The 23379-nt window shown below is 45.0% G+C and overlaps 1 protein-coding gene across 1 annotated transcript in view; it reads right to left on the minus strand.

Moving 5' to 3' along the window:
- Positions 1-23379, minus strand: part of LOC142245979 (caspase-8-like) — a 121274-nt gene that overhangs the window by 74533 nt on the left and 23362 nt on the right. Inside the window, exons 2-4 of the mRNA XM_075318986.1 lie at positions 17025-17348; positions 12578-12683; positions 3213-3354 (exon numbers count right to left, since the gene is read on the minus strand). Of these exons, the coding sequence (XP_075175101.1) occupies positions 3213-3354; positions 12578-12683; positions 17025-17329 (553 nt within the window). The 5' untranslated portion in view covers positions 17330-17348. The remainder of the gene's footprint in view (positions 1-3212; positions 3355-12577; positions 12684-17024; positions 17349-23379) is intronic.

Below are 23379 nucleotides of genomic sequence, written 5' to 3' on the forward strand. Positions count from 1 at the left end.
AAACCGTGCATGTTTTTCACGAACGTGTCAGAGGTGCGTTTTGTCCTCCATGATCCGTGTTTATGGGTTACGTGTGTTCTCCGTGTGTTATCCATGATAACACACGGAGAACGGGAACTTTCAACTCACCTGTCTCTGGCGTCGCTGTCCGTGGTGCTGATCTTCAGTCTCCGGTCCTACGACTCCCCGCTGCAGCTGCTTCCAGCTGCAGTGAAGTGAGTATTCAATGAGCATAATGAGCAGCGGTCGGAAGCAAGTGACAGCAGCGGCAGAGACAGGAGGGCAGGAGAAGGTGAGTAAAGGTTTGGTTTTTTTTCTCACAGACACATGTCTTCTCTCCGCCACGTGTCACACAGAACACATCGGTGTGGTCCGTTTGTATTACGTGCGACACGTTTGCGTTCCGTGTGACACCCGTAATGCCGGAGAGAAAATGGACATGTCGGCGTGAGAAACACACGGACACACGTAAGTATAGAACGAACACACATTCCGTGCGCAAATACTAACGTGTGTCCAAAACCATAGGAATACCTAGGTCTACGTGTGTACGTGTCTCTGGTAAGTGAGAAAAATGCCAAATACGTACCGGAGGCACGTACGTGTGAAAGAGGCCTTAAATAGCTGTGCCAAAATGTTTTCCACACCTAAGAAAAACATAGCTGAGATTGAAGATGCTGGGTGTAAAGCGATGGTGGCATTGTTCTGGGGCAAACCTGGAGACAATCTGTCTGCAATGAGGTATTCTACTCTCTGCAAAAACTTGGGTTCAGCCAAAATCTTTGTTACACCTGAACGACTGCCATCGACCTCCTTTGCAATGAAGTATCATGCCCTTCGGAGTTACCTCCAAGTTATGCTTTGGATGGACAATGGTGAGGCCATGGACACTACTGAATGGGGATGGGAATTGCAGAACAACAGTCTAGCTCCAGTGATGATGGATACTTCACCCGCGCCAGAAACACTTCTGAAAATAATTCAATGCAATTGTTCTCGTGGTTGTAGTACATTTCGGTGCACTTGCAAAAGACACGGACTTACCTGTTCACGGGTATGCGGACCATGTCAAGAAGGGCATTGTAACAATAAGAGTGAGGAAGCAGTGTGTGATGATGAAAATAGTGACTATTGACCTGACATGGTTATTCAGTGATGAAGTAGGTCTTAAAATGTACTGTGTATTAATTCTATAATTTCTAGAAATGTACATGTATGTCATGAAGTCATTGATGACGTCATGACCTTGCCTGTCCATGTAGTTAGTATTAAGCTACTTTCACATTGCATTTTTCTCTACGTCCACAGGTCCCGTCGGGGCATCCGTCCGGACCGCCCATCCCCCACTCTGCAAGGCGTGCTCCGGACGCATGCGCCCGACAGGGCCGTTCACTGTTATGGAGCGCACTGTGTTAGCGTGTGCTCTGTTTTGTGCCATTTTTTGCACATATATGTTTCTGCAGACGGACACCCGAACGTAGAGGAGTACGTTCGGGCGTCCGTCTGCAGAAAAGTATATGTGCAAAAAATGGCACAAAACAGAGCACACGCTAACGCAGTGCACTCCATAACAGTGAATGGCCCTGTCGGGCGCATGCGTCCGGAGCACGCTTTGCAGAGTGGGGGAGGGGCGGTCCGGACGGATGCCCCGACGGGACCTGTGGACGTAGGGAAAAATGCAATGTGAAAGGGGCCTAAAACTTTGTATAAAAATTGTTATATGAAAATATATAGTATAAAAAATGCAAACTCTTCTGTAACCTACAGCTACAGCTTTGAAATAGGGAAATATTCGTTATTTTTAGTGCGATGGCTGTCATCGTCTTATAACGTCATAGTTAGGACCTTTGTGGTGATCAGTTTTTGGAAAACTTTTAATATGTTGTTCCCCACATATAATAGTAAAAAAAAAACATAAAACGCTTTCTTGGAATTTGTTCCGGGTCAAACTGTATTTTGACTGGACTACTCCTATAACAGTGTCCTTAGCTAGCTGTGATTGCTGCTATTTACCACTTATATCTTGCTGTCAATGTCAGATATCAGTATTTAAGTGACATGAGCATGTTGGGGCACCAGACGCTATTCAGGATCCCGGTGGGTCGCCAGAAGCCCACAGAAAGACCCTTATGACAGCAATTTTAGTACCCCCAGTAAAGCTCTGCCACAACATGGCCTTCATATGAGATCTTGATTTTTAGGCGGGTTTTGCACGTTGCGACATCGCAAGCCGATGCTGCAATGTCGCACGCGATAGTCTCCGCCCCCGTCGCAGCAGCGATATCTTGTGATTGCTGCCGTAGCGAACATTATCGCTACGGCAGCTTCACATGCACTCACCTGGTGCGTGACGTCGCTCTGGCCGGCGAACCGCCTCCTTCCTAAGGGGACGGGTCATACAACGTCAGTGCGACGTCACACGGCAGGCGGCCATTAGAAGCGGAGGGGCGGAGATGAGCAGGATGTAAGCATCCCGCCCACCACCTTCCTTCCGCATAGCCGCCGGTGGCAGGTAAGGTGATGTTCCTCGCTCCAGTGGCTTCACACACAGCGATGTGTGCTGCCGCAGGGACGAGGAACAACAACGTACCTGTCACGGCACCGGCATTATGGAAATGTCGGTGAACACACCGATGATACGATAACGACGATTTTGCGCTCGTTAATCGTATCATCTAGAATTTACACACTACAATGTCGAAAGTGACGCCGGATGTGCGTCACTTTCGATTTGACCCCACCGACATCGCACGTGCGATGTTGCAACGTGCAAAGCCGCCCTTACTCTTCACTGCAATATCAAAGCATTGCAGTATATAGTAGCAATCAAATAGAGGCTAAAGAGATTGAGACATTTTAAAAAAAAGTTGCAAAAATAATAAAAAAATGTATTTCTCCTTTTCACCATTTAAATAAATAATAAACATATCCAGAACAATGGAGTCCATAAAAATCTAATCTATAAAATGATATAACCCATAAAGTAAATGTAATTAAAAAAATATATTGAAATAGCAAAAATGCAATAAAAACAATCAAAATGTCATATTTCCCCGCAAATATTGCCCATAAAAAACTACAGCTCTGCAGGCAAAAGATACACTATCATACAGCTATTTAATTAAAAATAAAAAAATATATATTGGTCCTGGAAAATGGCAACATAAACCAGATTAAATTTATTTAAATATATATTCATAGCGTATACTTACATTGTTCGTCTTTAAACTTTTCTATTTTTTCACAGAGATCTGTTCGATGAATGGCTTCCAAATATGAATGCACTGTATCCAAATCATCTTCACTTAATTTTCCTTTTTTCTCCATTTCAGAAAAAACAATCATCATGCATTTCTTTGTGATAAAACAAATCAGAAAACAGCAATTTGTTAAATTAGTCCATAAATATGTAAATAATTTTACATTTTTGTCAATTGGTTTGACCTGTCCTCTAAAAGTCTTCTCAAACACTCCAGTGCTTTTTCTTACTGAAGCTTTGGCGTGAGTCTGTTTCCTAACATCTACATTAAAATGTAAAGGATCAAATACAGTTCCTTAAGTTTATATTTGCAAAGTATTTGTAAAAATTGGATGCCACACAGATATTCTGTGTTGGATCCAATTTTTTTACGAACCCATAGACTTCAATAGCTGACTCTCATCTAATATGCACAAGAAAGTAGTGTATGCTGAAATTTTTTATCACAGACTGATGGACAAAGACAAAAATTGTTCCTCTGAACAGCTCTGTTCAGTTTGCTATTAATTCCCTGATCAACTGTGGGAGAAATAATGTGATTTATTTAATTTCATGTATCAAATGCAGCTTACAGTACATAGGGAGCACGAAACGTACGTTGAGAAAAAGGTTATCTGAACATATTTATGATGCCAATAATATTACTACCAGAGGGCTATCAGGGGCATCACAACATTTTCTCAACATACATGCAGGTAATGTGGATTCATTACAAGTGAATGCAATGGAAAAGGTGTGTTTACATAAAAGGGGTGGAAACCTCAAAGACATCTTATGCTGCAAAGAAATAAAATGGATTTTTACAATGGAAATTAGGGCCCCCTCAGGAATGAATTTTAAAAAAGACATGTTATATATATATTGATGTGTAATGCATGTATATTATGTTGATGGTGGTATATAATTTATTCCTGATGATTTCCCATGTGAATTTTGTGAAACTCCCTTTTCTGATCTCATGTCCGGTTTCATGGATTCTTTTAAATAGATCTATCGGTCCACATTCATTAGAGACAGACTACGAACAACATGTTCAAAACGCGTACTCCCAGCTAATTTACCATGATGTCATGATGGAACTTTTTTTAATGACCATGAAATAAAATTTTTGTATTATTTAAATTCAATTTTGGACCTGATTTCTGGAAAAATCCTCCTTCAATTACTGTTGCTTAGGTTTGCCGACCTATACCTCCGTGCACGGTCCAACTAGTGGTCTCTGGAACAGGTGAGCGGGTTTACCCCTTTTTCCTTTTTCTCCTTTATAAGAAAGTAGTGTATGCTGCAATTTTTTATCACAGACTGATGGACAAAGAAAAAACTGTTCCTCTGAAAAGCTCTATTGAATAACATGAGTCAATGTGCTGTCCGTGTGCTATCCAATCAAAAGTTGGACAGCACACGTCCGTCCGATTTATACATTCATCTCCACAAACCCTATGGCTTAGTAACACAAAGGCTAAAATCGTTTTTTGAATTGTAGAAAAAATGTGCTAGCAATGCAACATCAATTATCCCCTAGGACAGGGGTGGACCATTCATTTTTCCAAGTGGCCAAATGAGAAACTGTAACTGTTGTGGAGGGCTGAACCAATAGGCTGAAATTAATTTTGCTCAATTTAATATTACATAATAATTATTTTTTTATTTTATATGATATTAACTGTATCATTTAATGTTGAGAAGAATTAGGTATGCCGATATCACTCTATATACTGTATGAGCTCACTCACAGCCTCTTACATACAGCATGAGCCCCCACACACCCCCTATATACAGTATGACATCATCACGTCTGTTGTCTCAGTCTCAGTCACACACGATGATTGGTGGAAGACGGAGCTGACGAATAGTTTCAGCCCTTTTGCTGTCTTGGTTCACAGGCCATACTGTAGCAGCCACAAAGCCAGCGTGAGCAGAGTGTCATGCAAGGATCGCAGTAGTCCCCGTATGGCCCCAGCCCTAGAGGAAAACTTGGCAGTATAGTTACATTTCTAGTGTGAATAAGATTGACCTGTAATATATTAAATCCAGCTAAATGCAAAAATAATCTATTTTCAATTAAAAATAACTAGTGCAAATCATATGATAAAGTACAAATTAAAATTACGCTCTGCTCCTTATTGGTCCTATCTCAGTTATAATGTTTAACATAGAGTTCAAGGAAAAAAAAAAAAAAAATCAAGGTGCTGGGTACGCACTGCTCAAGGAGGAGATATTTAACAGTGTTGTACCTGGAGTACAACATCTCTAGGTGAGTCTATATGATACACCTGAGAAATTAACTTTTGCACACAGGAGCACCCTCTTTTTCTTTTTTTTCTTTTATTTATAATGTTTAACAAGCAGTCAAATTGCTATGTTAGTTGAGTTATTTAACTTTAATATACATGTGGATAGATCTACCTAATTGTAGCTACTTAGGTGTACAGCTCCAATAGCCTCAATTTTTATAACTAGCATCAGGGATTGTACTCTATTTTGTACTGTCTAATGACCAAAGGAAAGAGGTACTATTAAAATAGAGAAGGAACCCCTGAACATGTTTCACCCATATAGGCTTCATCAGGATAATAAGGAAAATGCAAAATTGGTGCTGTTTATAGTGATGAGCGAGTATGCTTGTCACTACTCGGTACTCGCACGAGTATCACTGTACTCGGGCTACTCGGCGGGTACCGAGTAATTTCGCGATACTCGTGCTGTACTCGTGGTCTTCATCCCTGCATGTTGGCGCTCTTTTGAGAGCCAGCCCTCATGCAGGGATTGGCTGGCAAACCACTGCAATGCCACAGCCCTGTTAGTTGTGGAATTGCAGTGATTGGCCGGCCCGCACATCGTGACCGAGCCTTTATACGGGCGGGCGCGCTGTGCTCTGCACACAGCCATCTCATATTCCCTGCTTTCCCCGCCCACAGGCGCCTATGATTGGTTGCAGTGAGACACGCCCCCACGCTGACTGACAGGTGTCTCACTGCACCCAATCACAGCAGCCGGTTGGCGTGTCTATACTGTGCATTAAAATAAATAAATAAATAATTTTAAAAAACCGGCGTGCGGTCCCCCCAATTTTAATACCAGCCAGATAAAGCCATACAGCTGAAGGCTGGTATTCTCAGGATGGGGAGCCCCATGTTATGGAGAGCCCCCCAGCCTAACAATATCAGTCAGCAGCCGCCCAGAATTGCCACATACATTATATGCGACAGTTCTGGGACTGTACCCGGCTCTTCCCGATTTACCCTAGTGCGTTGGCAAATCGGGGTAATAAGGAGTTAATGGCAGCCCATAGCTGCCAATTAGTCCTAGATTAATCATGTCAGGCGTCTCCCCGAGAAACCTTCCATGATTAATCTGTAAATTACAGTAAAAAAACACACACACACGAAAAATCCTTTATTAGAAATAAAAAACAATAACAAAGTCCCTCATCACCAATTTATTAACCCCGACAAAGCTCTCCATGTCCGGCGTAATCCACGGACCTCCAGCGTCGCGTCCAGCTCTGCTGCATGCAGGTGACAGGAGCTGCAGAATACACCGCCGCTCCTGTCAGCTTCACACAGCAACTGAGGTGAGTAGCGCGATCAGCTGCTGTCAGTCAGGTAACTCACGGCCACCGCTGGATCCAGCGGTGGCCGTGATTAACCTCAGTGACAGCTCAGCTGATTGCTATACTCACCTCAGTTGCTGCGTGGAGCTGACCGGAGCGGCGGTGAGTAGCGCGATCAGCTGAGCTGTCACTGAGATTACCCGCGGCCACCGCTGCATCCACCGCTGGATCCAGGTAACCTCAGTGACAGCTCAGCTGATCGCGATACTCACCTCAGTTGCTGCGTGGAGCTGACCGGTGCGGTGGTGAGTAGCGCGATCAGCTGAGCTGTCACTGAGGTTACCCGCGGCCACCGCTGCATCCACCGCTGGATCCAGGTAACCTCAGTGACAGCTCAGCTGATCGCGCGGATGTCTTCAGTTGCTGTGTGAAGCTGACAGGAGCGGCGGTGTATTCTGCAGCTCCTGTCACCTTCATGCAGCACAGCTGGATGCGACGCTGGAGGACTGTGGATTACGCCGGACATGGAGGGTTTGTCGGGGTTAATAAATTGGTGATGAGGGACTTTGTTAGTGGTTTTTATTTCTAATAAAGGATTTTTTGGGTGTGTGTGTTTTTTAACTGTAATTTACAGATTAATCATGGAAGGAATCTCGGGGAGACGCCTGACATGATTAATCTAGGACTTATTGGCAGCTATGGGCTGCCATTAACTCCTTATTACCCCGATTTGCCAACGCACTAGGGTAAATCGGGAAGAGCCGGGTACTGTCCCAGAACTGTCGCATCTAATGTATGCGGCAATTCTGGGCGGCTGCTGACTGATATTGTTAGGCTGGGGGGCTCCCCATAACGTGGAGCTCCCCATCCTGAGAATACCAGCCTTCAGCCGTATGGCTTTATCTGGCTGGTATTAAAATTGGGGGGACCGCACGCTGTTTTTTTAAATTATTTAATTATTTATTTCACTGCACAGTATAGACACGCCCACCGGCTGCTGTGATTGGGTGCAGTGAGACACCTGTCACTCAGCGTGGGGGCGTGTCTCACTGCAACCAATCATAGGCGCCGAAAAGCAGGAAAGCAGGGAATACGAGATTGTTTAATGAGCGGCCGGCTTTTTCAAAAGAGGAAAAGCCGCCGGAGTTTAGTGAACAGCTGTGCAGCGCCGCGGCAGTGATCGGGGAACGGTAAGTAAGAGAGAGGGAGGGAGAATGACCGACAGACTGTGAGAGGGGGACAGACAAGACAGAGAAAGACCGACAGAGCGAGACCGACCGACGGGAGATAGAATGAAAAAAAAATGACCGACATCGCTAGTAAAAAGCACAAGCGTTTTGGACATCGGAGTGCCACACAATGTTTTTACGTAAAATCTTTCATGTAATAATCTCAAAAAGTAACATACATTAGCTCTATCTCACTATTGGGTATGTGCCCTTAACATTTCCGCCATGAAAATTCATTTTGGTGTCATTTTGAAGGTTTTCTGGTGAGTCCGTAAAAATGGCGTAAAACTCGGACAAAATTGTTCACAGCTGTGACTTTTGAGTGATAAATGCTTCAAGGGGTCTTCCCCATGCTGTTGCCATGTCATTTGAGCACTCTTCTGAGACTTTTGTGACATTTTTAGGGTTTCTACATGCTGCCGGGGGTCATTTCAGAAAAATACTCGGGTCTCCCATAGGATAACATTGGTCTCGGTGCTCGGGCCGAGTACACGAGTATCTTGGGATGCTCGGCCCGAGCCTCGAGCACCCGAGCTTTTTGGTACTCGCTCATCACTAGCTGTTTAGTAAAACAAAAAGTAAACCCTTTTTTTCTAATCCTTGATAACCATGTTAATATTACATAAAGATACATCCCCAATTCCAAAAATGTTGGGATACTGTCTAAAATGTAAGAGGTGGTCGGATTTCCCCACTCCTACTATGTACTGTGTTTTATGAAAAGTGTTTTAGATATATATGCAGAGTGGCATGGCTACGGGAGGATGATGTCTCTCCCCGACATGGCAAAGCCGACTGTGTGTAGCGCTCAGTGCCACCTAGCGCTGAAGCTTAATAAGCTGATTCTATAAAAGGAAGGAGATACAGATTACACATTAGGAAAAACTTTCTGACAGTGAGGGCAGTCAGGGAGTGGAACAGGCTACCACGGGAGGTGGTGAGCTCTTCATCAGTGGAAATCTGCAAGCGTAAACTGGATAAACATATAGCTGGGATGATTTAGGAAAACCTGCGCCTGCAGGGGGTTGGACCCGATGACCCTTGAGGTCCCTTCCAGCTCTACCATTCTATGATTTTTTTAACTGTTTTATTGCATGGTGTATTTTACTGTATTCTAGTGTATAATGTGTGGTTTGTCATGTGTGATTAATGTATAGCTGTGTCAGGCGGGAGGCACAATTTGGGGAGCCATGTAAGCATATATAGGAGTAACAGGTATTAATCTACAAGAGTGCTTAGTAGGATATGTGGCGCCCCTGAGACTTCAGTCGCCACAGGAACATTGCACCCCAGCCAGAGGTGCGATGTCCCATCCTGGGTAAGAAAGAGGGTAAACACCGGTCCACAAGCAAATCTGCATTACACCCATTGTTAGGCATATTTTGGGACCGGGGATAGTGGCAGCCACCCCCATGCTGTATGATGGGGGGGCATAAGACCCATCCCTTCTCCCAGTGGGTGGGGCCTAGCAATTGGGTGGGAGGAGCGAGCCGAGAGGAGAGTAGTGACAGGAAGGTCAAGTTTAGTCAGTCTGTTGAGAGGAGTGAAGTGAGGAGGAGAGCTGAGAGCAGTAAGGAGAGAAACAGCAAGAGAAAGTGACGCTTCCTGGTGGAGACCCTGAGGCCCAGATAGGCTCAGGTGACACCACAGCAGAACACCACAGAAGGGATTCCAGGGCCACTGCACAGCTTTCAAGCTTGTGGCCTGTTCCACCAAGTCACCGGGTGGAGGGATCAAGCTGCTGCACATGGGGAACGGTCCCTAAAAACTGGAGGAAGAGAAGTCAATTCCAAAGGTGAACACCAAGGCCCAGGGTGGTTGCAAGCGCCCAGGGCCACATCCCACTGCAGAACCCCTGGGAAGAGGGCACAGTTCCAGCTAGGCAAGCCCTCTTGTCCAGAACCTGTAGGGGAGGCCAAGCCAGGTTCATCCAGCAAAGGCAAGGCTTTGAAGACAGCTAAAGAGAGGGACACAATAGGGTGCACCGGCTTTTATTCCCAGATCTACCCGGGATCGGCGGAGGTCCCTGACAGGGGGTTCCAGCAGTCCAAAGGCACCAGTGTGCTACAACCCAGGAACTGTGAGTAAACATCTTGAAACTGCACCCCCTGGTGTTGCCTCTGTTATTTCACCTGCACTGCACCATCTACAACACCCTCATAGACCCTTACAAGCACCAACGGTTGCCCCGGGATACCGCTCCACCTGTGGGGACCAGGACCATCCAAGCTGCCATTACACCAGCCCCGGAGGCCCCATACAGCAGCGGCGGCTTAATAGCCGCAAACCACAGGTGGCGTCACGAATAACCTAAAACTTTATTATTAATCACCACCCCCACTGAAGCCATATTAGTTGACCCCGCCAGGGTCATGGAGTCGGCCCCGCCACCACTGACTACCCCCGGACTAGTCCGGCCCGGCACCGGGTGTCCCATAGCCCTGTGGTGGGCGAGTCAGATATAGTATAGATTAAGTTATAGCCAGGAACCAATCATAGTAATAATAATACAGAAAGATGTGGGTTAAGATTTAGTGTAACCTAGGAGACTTGGAGCACAGCATGAGGAATGACAGAGAGTTGGTTAGCCAGACAGGCCAGCGGGAAGTTTACTTCTGCAGAGAGGTTCCTGGGGCAAATGTGCTCTGTTTCGGGGTCCGCCTGGGAATCGGGAGGTCTCCTCCTTTGTGTCCTGAGGACTCTGCAAGCCACAAAGCTGAGAGAACAGGAAAAGCAGAAGTGAAACTCGGCTGCTTGAGGGCTAATACCCAGGGCGAGGGCTAGGCAGCAAAGTACCTAACAGAACAGTGGCAGCAGAACGGGAACATAGAAGGAAAGTGGCCATGTCTGTCCAGGAGTTGTCTGTCATGAAGTTTGTTGTTGTGTTGCCTTTTTGATTTGTCATCTGGCTACGTGGCCGACGACGACCATTGGTGAGATGGCGTAAGGGCTGCAGAAGACGCAAGGACCGTATTTATCGTTTTATAAAAGGCATCGTATTATAAGACGCAGCCCAAATTTAGAGCTAAAAAAGGTAAAAAAAAAAATGGGGTCCGTTTTATACTCCGGTGTTGTCTTACCGGAGGGGTGGCAACGGTGGTGGAACAGGGTCATAGGAGACAGAGGCTGGCAGCAGCGGCGGGTCAGTGCTGGCAGTGATGGGTCAGTGCTGGCAGTAATGGGTCAGAGCTGGCAGCGGCAGATCTGTGCAGGCAGCGGAAGCTGCGGTGGTTGTGTGGTAGAGCAGGCCGGTACGGTGAGTGTCCCAGATGCTCTGTCGGCAAAAAGAAATGGTGCCCGGAGCGACGCGTGTGCAGATGGCGCTTTCATCTAACAGCTCCATATGCGCAGGCGCTGACTCAGGGCACCATCATTTGAAGCCCAGATCGCGGACAGACCATCTGGGACATCCGCCGCACAGCCACCGCAGCTTCCGCTGCCAACACAGCCACCGCAATCCACACAGGCACCGGAGTTCGAACAGCCAGTCGACTGCCCGCCCGCACAGAGTGACAGCCAGCAGACTACCCGCACAGAGAGGCAGCCGCCCGCACACATCGACAGGCACCTGGCCGCTCGCAAAGACAGGCACCCGGCCGGTCGCACAGAGAGCCTCACAGACAGCCCCCCACCAATTCTCCACCTCCCGGTAAGCTATATTCAGATTTTAAGACGCACCCCTCATTTCCTCCCAAGTTTTTGGGAGGAAAAGTACATCTTATAATCTGAAAAATACGGTAAATGTCGCAATCCCCCAGCTGGGGCAGAACACATGCACAACTTCAGATTAAGGAAGGGGAGTGCAGCCGTACCGGCCATCACCAGGCTCCCCCTTTCATAAATAAAACAAAAATGCAATGATTTGGAAATCTTCTGTAACGCTATTTTATTCACAATGGAACATAGAACACAGAAGCTGAAAGTTAGAAATTTTCCATTTTATGTGAAAAAGTGAACTCATTTAGATATTGATGGCAGCAACTCATCTCAATATAGTTGGGACAAGGTTAACAAAAGGCTGGAAATGTACGTAGTTCTAATGAAACAATCAGACTACTACCACATACAGTATGTATTGTTACCATAATGGACAGAAAATGAGTAACAAATCGTGTATTGTTTTTTTCTCCTGTCACTCCCATCACTCCTTGTGAAAAGCACACTTTTAGCCACTAACATCACTTTTTATACATTTAAAAAAAAAAATATTTTGAAACAAAATTGCACAACGGTGCTCGCTTGTATAAAGCGCTGAGTGGCATTTTGACTATTTGCAAAGTGTCTACTTTCACAAAATATATAACTATGCGTGTTTAATATCAACTTTTTATTATGCTATTTAGATTTTATTTGTACATGTGCAGGCCAGTGATTATATTACAAAGTGTAAACCTGTTACACAAGCCAGAGCTTATCTGTAGTACTGAAGCATTGTAGAGGGCCTTTTTCCAGATATTATTGTCATGTGCACTGCTCTTACGCAGATGTGAATGGAATTGTATTAAAACAAGTGTTTTTAAATCCTTAATATCTTACTTTTTCATTTATTTTGCGAATGTTCTTAATCTCTGGTTCCGCCAAATGCATAATGTTATCAGTCTCTGCATCGAGTAGATTTTCAGAAATATCATAAAGCAGGGACCTGTTAGTCATAAAAAGAAAAATTAACCACTTAGCAATATAGTTTCTCTTAAAACTACAACAAATTAGATATCTGGGTTGATCAATGGAAATAATAGTAGGTGGGATGCTAACCTAATGCTAACCTTGTAAAAAAAAAAATCCCTGAAATCCCCTGATTCTGCCGCTCTTTTTCTTTTTGTGCTGAATCACTTCATTGCAGAGAGGTTCACATTTGTTTCTTCTGGAGTGCAGTATGTGAAATCTCTGCTTTGCAGTCCACCTGTTTTTTTCAGAGTCTTTTCTGGGTGTGTGTGCTTTCTTCCCTCCCAGATGCTATCAACAGTAGCTCGGCAGTTGATTGACCCGTCTATTAGTTTGTGATAATGAATTGCAGTGTCTGGAAAAGAAGGGTGAAGGAACAGAGAAGACTCTGAAGTAACACCAAGTTGGACTGCAAAACAGAATTTTCACATACTGAGCTTCAAAAGCAACAAATGTGAATATCTTTACAATGGTGTGATGCCACACAAAAAGGAAAAGAGCAGTAAAATCAGGGGAGGTCATAGATTTTTACAATGTATTTATATCACATTTTTTTAGTCTCCTGTAATAGTTGTCTAGCATTACTGTAGTGAAGAGGAACACTAAATGTAGGAAATACGTAATAGGCAATTTAACAGCCTAGCAATCTCTTACTTACAGGAGTTATTTGGGAAAAATTAGGTAATAAATAACTAAAGGAAATATCATTATAAAAAAAATCCTATATACCTTTAATGAACAAATCCGAATCATTTTTAATGGGGAGGAAAAGACTGCTCCCACTGCTGTCCACCGTCTTTCTGATCTAATACTGGAGATACCAGGAGTACTAAGGTAAGAAGAGGCTGCTCACACTGCTATCCACCCTTTTCGCTAGGTGTTGTGGCTACTTCGCAGGACCATACAAGTGAATGGGCATGCATTGAGACTCCAATGTTACTGCAACCACAAAAAACAGGTCACAAGATGTCCAACCAAAATTGTTTGCTACTTGTCACAGTTGCAGTAATTATGGGGTCACAATTCACTTGTATTACATTGCAATAGTGACACCAAGTACACTTTGGCTGTGCAACAAGTTTTACTGTCAAAATAACCATGAAGCTTTAACTTTAGTGTTGGTCAATGTGGGCACTGTATGCCATGTTGGAGAAGTGTGTTATTCTAGGTAGTGAGCTTATGAGAGCAATGCATTTCAGAGTACTCACAGGCTGGCTTTGTGTAGGCATGGTATGGTACAATATATATGAGTACTGTTTAACTATGTTGACAATTTAGGTCTTCCCAAACATTTTTTGGCATTTCTTGAGTATTAAATGGCTTATTTTGGGAGAAGTATCACATTATGTGCTACTATATGACTAACTAGCCAAAGTATACAGGTATAAGAGATGTGCTCCTCAGACCATCCGGGGACAGCCCGGACCAGACCCCAATCAGAGGACAATAAAACTTTCACACTGAACTGCAGCAATATTTATGGCTACAACAGTTTATCCTCTTGCCATACTGATAGTTCCGCTTCACATAACTTGTTTTATTTACTGCCCCATTCTATGTCCTGTTGTGTATGTATATGTGACTCTTCAGATTTTGTGTTATATTGAGCCTGAAGAAGAGACCTGAGTAGTCTCGAAAGCTTGCTATTATTACCATCTGTTCAGTCAGCCATTAAAAGGTATCAACCACTGAGGACTCTCAGTTCTTTTAAACAATTTTCTAGCCAAAGTATGGAACTGTAGGAACTACATTCACACTGTGCACTTGAGAATATGCACACATCAGAATAAATTTCAGGCTGGGGTCACATGCCTGTAGATTTCCTTATCCAAGAGAATCAGGCTGATTATGCTAATGACACTCTGATCAAACTCTGATCAGAGTTTGATCCGAGTGATATGTCAGCATAGTGTGATTCACTCAGATGAGAAATACATAGCACTGGTGAGGAGAAGATGGAGATCAAAATGTCTCCATCTTCTCCAGTGTGAGTCCTCAGATATCGGACAGCACTCAGATGTCATCTGGGTGGAGTCCGATGAATTCCACGCAATCAAAAACTTGATTGGGTCTCATCTCATTGGAGTGGCAAATTGCAGCATGATACTATTTTTTTCCTGACAGTTTTTGGCAGTGGAAAAAAAATCAGGCATCAGCACTGCACCATTGTATAACATTAGTAGTAGTGATATCTGGTAAAAAAAAAAAATCAGATAGCACTTATCCGATGTATGCAGTGCTGTAAGTGAGCCCTCAAAGGGTTTATCTGCAAAGTCCAAGTCCATTGAATACTGTAGCTGCAATGTGGCTATATAGCCACTTCATAGCAGACTAACGCTAGGAATAGTCCAATTGTAAGTTAATAAGACAGGACGCTTACTTCTGTTGTGGAGCTTGTTGTACATGCAGAAATTTTCCATTGCGTGTGCATCGAGTTGTTGAAATTCCATTCTCATTAGATTTCGATTTTTAGCACATTGCAAACGGATAGTCAATCCACACCACAATGTGTGTAAAATCTGGGTCATGTGTACTTAGCCCTATAGTGTGAACTGTTACACACGTGGTCAAAATTGTTGGTACCCCTCGTTTAATGAAAGAAAAACCCATAATGGTCACAGAAATAATTTGAATCTGACAAAAGTAATAATAAATAAAAAATCTATGCAAATGAACAAATGAAAGTTGACATTGCTTTTCAGCCATGTTTCACAGGATTTTTTAAAAAAATAAAACTCATGAAACAGACCTGGACAGAAATGATGGTACCCCTGAAAATAATGTGACAAAAGGGACATGTTAAATCAAGGTATGTCCATTAATTAGCATCACAGGTGTCTACAATCTTGTAATCAGTCAGTGGGCCTGTATATAGGGCTACAGATACTCACTGTACTGTTTGGTGACATGGTGTGTACCACACTCAAATAGACCTGAGGAAGCGAAGGAAAGAGTGGTCTCAGGAGATTAGAAAGAAAATTATAGACAAGCATATTAAAGTTAAAGGTTATAAGACCATCTCCAAGCAGCTTGATGTTCCTGTGACTACAGTTGCACGTATTATTCAGATATTTAAGATCCATGGGACTGTAGCCAACCTCTCTGGACGTGGCCGCAGGAGGAAAATTGATGACAAATCAAAGAGACTGATTATACAAATGGTAACAAAAAAAGCCCAGAATAACTGCTACAGAGATTAAAGGTTAACTTCAAGCTTAACGAACATCAGTGTCACATCGCTACATCCGTCGTTATTTGAGCCAAAGTGGACTTCATGGGAGACGACCAAGGAGGACACCATTGTTGGAAAAAAAACCCATAAAAAAGCCAGACTGGAATTTGCCAAACTACATGTTGAAAAGCCACAAAGATTCTGGGAGAGTGTCCTATGGACAGTTTAGACAAAAATTGAATTTTTTGGCAAGGCACATCAGCTCTATGTTCACATATGGAAAAATTAAACATATCAAGAAAAGACACTGTCCCTACTGTGAAACATGGAGGAGGCTCTGTTATGTTCTGGGGCTGCTTTGCTACATCTGGCACAGGGTGTCTTGAATCTGTGCAGGGTACAATGAAATCTCAAGACTATCAAGGGATTCTAGAGAGAAATGTGCTGCCCAGTGTCAGAAATGTTGGTCTCAGTCGCATGTCATATGTGTTGCAACAGGATAATGACCCTAAACACACAGCTAACAACACCCAAGAATGGTAAAGAGGAAAACATTGGACTATTCTGAATTGGCCTTTTCTGAGCCCTGACCTAAATCCTATTGAACATCTTTGGAAAGAGCTGAAACATGCCGTCTGGAAAAGGCAACCTTCAAACACGAGACAACTGGAGCAGTTTGCTCTTGAGGAGTGGCCAAAATACCTGTCGAGACGTGTAGAAGTCTCATTGACAGTTACAGGAATCGTTTGATTGCAGTGATTGCCTCAAAAGGTTGTGCAACAAAATATAAGTTAAGGGACCTATTTAATGAGTTTTATTTTTTTTTTAAATTCTTTGGAAGCAGAAAAGCAATGTCTGGCTTTCATTTGTTCATTTTCATAGATTTTTTATTTATTATTACTTTTGTGTGATTCAAGTTATTCCTGTAACCAATGTGGGTTTTTCTTTCATTAAACGAGGGGTACCAACAATTTTGACCACATGTGTAAACCGTAAATGAAAGTTTTTTCCTTGGGAAAATAATGCTCTTTTACAAGATTTGCAGAGAAATTTATTATATTGTTTGCAGCTGAATTTTTTTCAGCTCTACAGAGAGATAATGTTCAATAGATGTCCACACAAATAGCTTAGATTTTTTTTTTTTACCTGTATGAAGAAATATACTGAAAGGATCGCTCAAGCTGTTCCATTTCACATTTGGTTGCCTTCAGTGCACTTTTTAAGATATCGTTTCTGCCTATTCTACTTAGCAGTTCTTTAAGAAAAAGTAAATTGTCTTTTGAATGAAGACCTTTCCTTTCCAGAATTGAAAACAGCGCAGTTCCATCTGTTATGTTGTCCTTATCTCTTTCATGTAAATACTTTCCGCATAGGAAGATCATCGCCAATATTTCTTTTTTACTTAGTGCATTACTAATATTCAGCTCTGTTGCCCGGAAAGCTTTATCCATGTCAAGTGTTAATATAATACTATGAAAAAGAAAGATCATATGTAAGATTCAATATGAACATAATCTAAAATGCATGGTTACAGTATTTATCATGTATGCTTTCAATATAAATAAACTAAATAGCAATCATGCAAACATCATTCTGGAGATAAAAGAAAGAAAAAGTTTATCACAAAAACATCAAATAATTAACAAAAAAAAAATCTGAATATTTAGTACAGAAACTGATGATGGTAGGACAGCAGTACAATGCATAAATATAAATTACCGTATTTTTCGGACCATAAGACGCACTTTTTCTCCCCCAAATGTTGGGAGAAAAAGTTGGGGGTGCGTCTTATGGTCTGACTATAGGGCTGCAGCCGGGAATGAGGGTGCTACGGTGGAGCGGGCCATCGGGGGCACGAGCAGGCTGTAGCAGCCTGCCGTGACCACGTGGACCCGCTCATTATATATGCACGCCCATCCTCCCACCCATCTCTCAGCGCTGAAGCCGTCACTGACAGGTGGGCGGGGTGATGGGCAGGGGGTGCGCGCATAATTAACAGCTGGCTGTGATCACCCCTGGCAACTACAGCCTGGAGTGATCATGTGCGGCTGTATTCACTGCCCCCCGCGCATCATCATCAGCGTGGGGAGCAGTGAATAAGTACGGCATACTCATCGGACACTTCCGTGCAGCACCGCGATCTCCTCCAGTCTGCCGGTCAGCTGATCTGTGTAGAAAGCAGTGAGCACAGCGATGATGACATCGCTGTGCGCCGCTAGGCACGCAGGTCAGCTGACTGGCAGACTGGAGGAGATCGCGTGCTGCACGGAAGCGACCGGTGATGGCTCCACGCTGGTAAGCGGTGCTACTGCCGCCACAGACTGGAGGACGAGTGATGCTGCACGGAAGTGACCGGTGATGGCCCCACACAGGTAAGCGGTGCTGCTGCCGCCACAGACAAGGGGAGGAGCGATGCTGCATGGAGCGAGGAAAGGTGAGTATAAACGTTTATTGTTTTTTGTGTGATACAGAATACATGCCATATAGGAGCATGGGGTAATATAGCAGCACGGGGCCATATAGGAGCATGGGGCCATATAGGAGCATGGGTTAATATAGGAGCATGGGGTAATACAGGAGCACGGGGCCATATAGGAGCATGGGGCCATATAGGAGCACGGGGCCATATAGGAGTACGGGGCCATATAGGAGCACGGGGCCATATAGCAGCACGGGGCCATATAGGAGCATGGGGTAATATAGGAGCATGGGGTAATATAGCAGGATGAGGGTATATTGCAGCATGGGGCCATATAGCAGGATGGCAGTATATAGCAGGATGGGGGTATATAGCAGGATGAGGGCATATTCCAGGATGAGGGTATATAGCAGGATGGGGGTATATACCAGGATGGCAGTATATAGCAGGATGGGGGTATATAGCCGGATGAGGGCATATACCAGGATGGGGTACCTTAGCAGAGAATTTGGGGACATTACCCCCATAATAGTGTCAGCAGCAGATCCTCACCCCATAACAGTGTGTCATGACCACATTTTTTGCTTAAAATTTTTTTTCCTATTTTCCTCCTCTAAAACCAGGGTGCGTCTTATGGTCCGGTGCGTCTTATAGTCCGAAAAATACGGTAAGCACAAACATAAAACAATGGTGTATTGACAACATTTAATGCAATTTGAGTAGTCATGGAAAATAAATGTTCCTAAGCTACAAGACCAACGGCTTATATAACTGAATTTCCTATTATATAATATATATGCAGTATATATATATATATATATATATATATATATATATATATAGATAATATATAAAAATTATATATATATATACACACACATATATATATATATATATATATATATATATAAAAATATTCTATACAGTGCCTTGCGAAAGTATTCGGACCCTTGAATTTTTCAACCTTTTCCCACATTTCTGGCTTCAAATATAAAGTGATCGCAGCTTCAAGTCTTGTTAGGGGACTATTACATACTATAAAAAGTATAAAAAAAAAGTAATAAAAACACAAATTCATATAGCTCCCTTTGGCCCCATTAAAAGTAAAATAATAAAAAAACCACATATTTGGTATCACCACATTCAGAAATGTACAATCTTTAAAAATAGAAAATAACTTAATCTGATCAGTAAACGGTGTAGCGAGAAAAAAATGTAAACTCCAGAGTTAAGGCTACTTTACACACTGCGATATCGGTCCCGATATCGCTAGTGTGCGCACCCGCCCCCATCTGTTGCGCGACACGGGCATATCGCTGCCCGTGCCGCACAACATCGCCCAGAGCCGTCACACATACTTACCTGTCCGGCGACGTCGCTGTGACCGGCGAACCGCCTCCTTTCTAAGGGGGCGGTCCGTGCGGCGTCACAGCGACGTCACTGAAACGTCACTGAACCGCCGCCCAATAGCAGCGGAGGGGCGGAGATGAGCGGGACGTAACATCCCGCCCACCTCCTTCCTTCCGCATAGCGGCCGGGAGGCAGGTAAGGGGAGCTTCCTCGTTCCTGCGGCGTCACACGCAGCGATGTGTGCTGCCGCAGGAACGAGGAACAACTTCGTTACTGCTGAAGTAACGATTTCTGAGAATGGACCCCCGTGTAGCCGATTAGCGATTTTGCACGTTTTTGCAACGATGCAAAATCGCTAAACGGTGTCACACGCAACGGCATCGCTAATGCGGCCGGATGTGCGTCACAAAATCCGTGACCCCAACGACTCCGCATTAGCGATGTCGCAGCGTGTAAAGCCCGCTTTACTCTTTTTCTGTCTCTGCCACATTGCAATAAAATGAAATATAATGTGATCAAAACATCGTATCTACCCCAAAATGGTATCAATAAAAATGTCAGCTCAGGGTGCAAAAAAAAAAAAGCCCTCACTGATCCACAGATCCCGAAAAATTTAAACGCTACAGGTTTTGGAAAATGGAGACAAAAGTGAAAATTTCTGCTTTTTTCACCACCTAAATGAAAAAAAAAAGAATCATACATGTTTGGTATCTGCATACAGTGGAACCTCGCTTAACGAGTAACCCAGTTAGCGAGTATTTTGCTTAGCGAGCAAAGCTTACTGTAAATTTGTAACTCGGTTTACGAGAAAGCTTTGCTGTACGAGCAAAATACTCACCGCACACACTTCCGGTTCTGTACATCCACCGCGCTCTGAACCGCTCTTGCAGTCCACACAAACACACACAAGCACGCACAAACACACACACAGACAAACACACACGCACGCACACACACATATTATGCTCACCTTACCTTCCGTTCCCTCGCCGGCCTAATGGAACTTGTAGTTCGCCTGTACACACTGTGTATCGGGTAGCCATCGCGACCGATGCTGGACCTTCCGCTCCCAGCGCGCTGACGTAAAAGGCAGGAGCCGCTTGCCTCTGATTGGCCAGCACCCTGCCTTTGAGTAACGGCTGACAGCGGAAGGTCCACCCTCATCGCAAGGCTTGCCGATACACATCCTGTAGCGACGAGGGAGGAACTTCCCCTGTCAGCCGCTACTCAAAGGCAGCGCGCTGGCCAATCAGAGGCAAGCGGCTCCTGCCTTTGACATCAGCGCGCTGGAAGCGGAAGGTCCGGCATCTGTCGCATGGTTACCCGATACACAGCGTGTGTGGGTGAACTACAAGTTCTATGAGGCCGGCGAGGGAACGGAAGGTAAGGTGAGCATAATATGTGTGTTTGTGCATGTTTGTGTGTGTTTGTACGTGTGTGGAATGGGACATTTAACAGGTTGTGGAACGAATTGTCTGCATTGCAATGATTTCCTATGGGAAATGTTGCTTTGCTAAACGAGTAACTTGGTTAACAAGCACAGTCCCAGAACGGATTGTTCTCATTAACCAAGGTTCCACTGTACTTTTACTTACCTGTGGAATCATACTACCAGGTCAAGTTTTTTCCACCATTGTGGAATTGCACTTTTGGGCAATTTCACCACAGTTTATTTTTTTCCTGTTTTCCATTACACTATGTGGCAAAATGAATGTCTCATTCAAAAGCACAATTCGATCTGTAAAAAACAAGCCCTCGTACAGGTATATTGTTAAAAAACATTATGGTTCTTGTAGCAATATGTATATGTTGTATGGCCTCTAGGGGCCTCTTGGGGTCTCACTACTTGTATGTGTTCACCACAAGCAAGTGAGAACTCGCTGGTACTGCAGATAGAGTGCAGGCAGCAGAGGGAGAATGTAATGGCTGACAATACCACCTAATAAAGAGCCTGAAGATCTACACTGAGTGTGATTACTGAGAGACACAGCAAACAGAAAATGGTGGCAGCTGGGCGAGATGGGAGTCGACGTGACAGAGCTGGTGAGTGACCCACGCCTCCATGTCCCACAGGGACCGGCCGCTGCGGCTGGGAGACCCGGTCCGATCCTGGCCCTTGTACTGCCCCTGCCACTACCCATGGGGCATCCCAGTGCTAACCTACCTGACCTGCTGCCCCGTGCTACAGCGGTGGGGCCCGAAGTGCTGAGCGACTGGTGGCGACTCACATGGCGCGGAGGAGAAGAAGGCCCCGGCAGTCCGCCTGACCCTAGAGGGAGCGCCTGACCATGAGGGGGTTAGGAGTGATGATTCCGGACCTGATACAGAGCCAGTTTCAGAGTCCGAGGAAGCAGGTGAGAGCCTTCACCACGGCGGTGGACCGGTAGCTTTCTATAGCCCGAGCGCCGGTGGAAATGGATACTGGGCGCCCCTTTCCCAACAGGCCTGCCACCGCATGTTTGAAATATTGGTAGCGGAGTGTGAGGCCACCTCAGCGGAAGAGTCGGAGTAAGGCAGCGGTTCCTCCGTTGCACAGTTGTCCCCGTTGGGACCACCAGTACCGTTGTCAAGAAAATGAAAGTAATCAACCGAGAAGTTCACCAGATTGTCAACAGTGATTGAACCGGCCGTTGCCGGCAAGTTGTCCCCATAGGGACCCTTTGCACCGTGCGTAAGGAACTATTTACGGACACGCCCGAGAACTTGCAGGGCAACCACAAACTAGTTGAAATGTAAATATTTGGCATAAATCCGTTGTCGCCTCCGGAGAGGCAGATTGGAGGATGGGCCCGCAGCAGAGTAGGCTGGGGCCCGGTCACCACCTGGACCGGTGGCCATCCTCCGGGGGTCAGGGGTTCCCTAAAAAGACCATAGGGTGCGAAACACCGTACACGTACCCGCTCGGGCAGCCTGGATATGGACTGGGGTCAAGGGGTGCTGCTCACTTCTTAGGGGCAGCATCAGGGCCAGGTTGTTTGGGCGGGAGAGAGCGGAAGCCGTATGTTGTAATAAAAATAACTACCATTAGTAACGTTTAAGTGCCGTGCCTCCCGTTAAGGGAAGATACATAAAAATGCTTTGTTTAAATGTTTTATACCTTTTTCTACAGTTTTACAAAAATAAAACCGGTGATGGAGGGGCAGCCCGCGGACGGTCTGCATTTAACCAAGGGGGAATGTGGCGCCCTGGACAAGCCAGGTCGTCACAGGTACTGCAACAACACACCCCACACCCTGAGATAGGCACATTAGTCACACACAAATCCTTGTTGCCTCCCTCCAGGGGCTGATGTCCACACCAGGTGGGGTGGAGCCAGGCGGTTGGCCCCACCCACGGAGGAGTTCACAGTCCTGGAGGTGGGAAAGGAAGTCAGAGAACAGTTAGGGAGAGTGAAGGAGTAGGAGTGAAGTGGCAAGTGAGGAGCAAACTGACCGTGTCCGGGTACGTGGCCCGGGCACCGAGAGCAAGGTTGGCACACGGTGGTGGCCGTCTGCAGGATAGGCTGATCGACGCGGAACCGTAGGACCGGGGACGGGCGGTGGCCCGCCGGTACCGAACCGGGGAGCGAAGAGAAGCCAGCACAAACTGGCAGGGCCTGCGGACCCCGACCAGGCTTGGAGTCGCCGTTAAACAGGTCAAATCCATTAGCGACCGGAACCTCCGAGGTTTCCTAGCAGCAAAGACCCGACTGAAGGCAACCGTCCAAACCAAGAAAGGGAAATACAGCTACTG

This window comes from Anomaloglossus baeobatrachus, chromosome 7 (genome assembly GCF_048569485.1).
Source record: "Anomaloglossus baeobatrachus isolate aAnoBae1 chromosome 7, aAnoBae1.hap1, whole genome shotgun sequence".
In the NCBI taxonomy this organism is placed as follows: Eukaryota; Metazoa; Chordata; class Amphibia; order Anura; family Aromobatidae; genus Anomaloglossus; species Anomaloglossus baeobatrachus.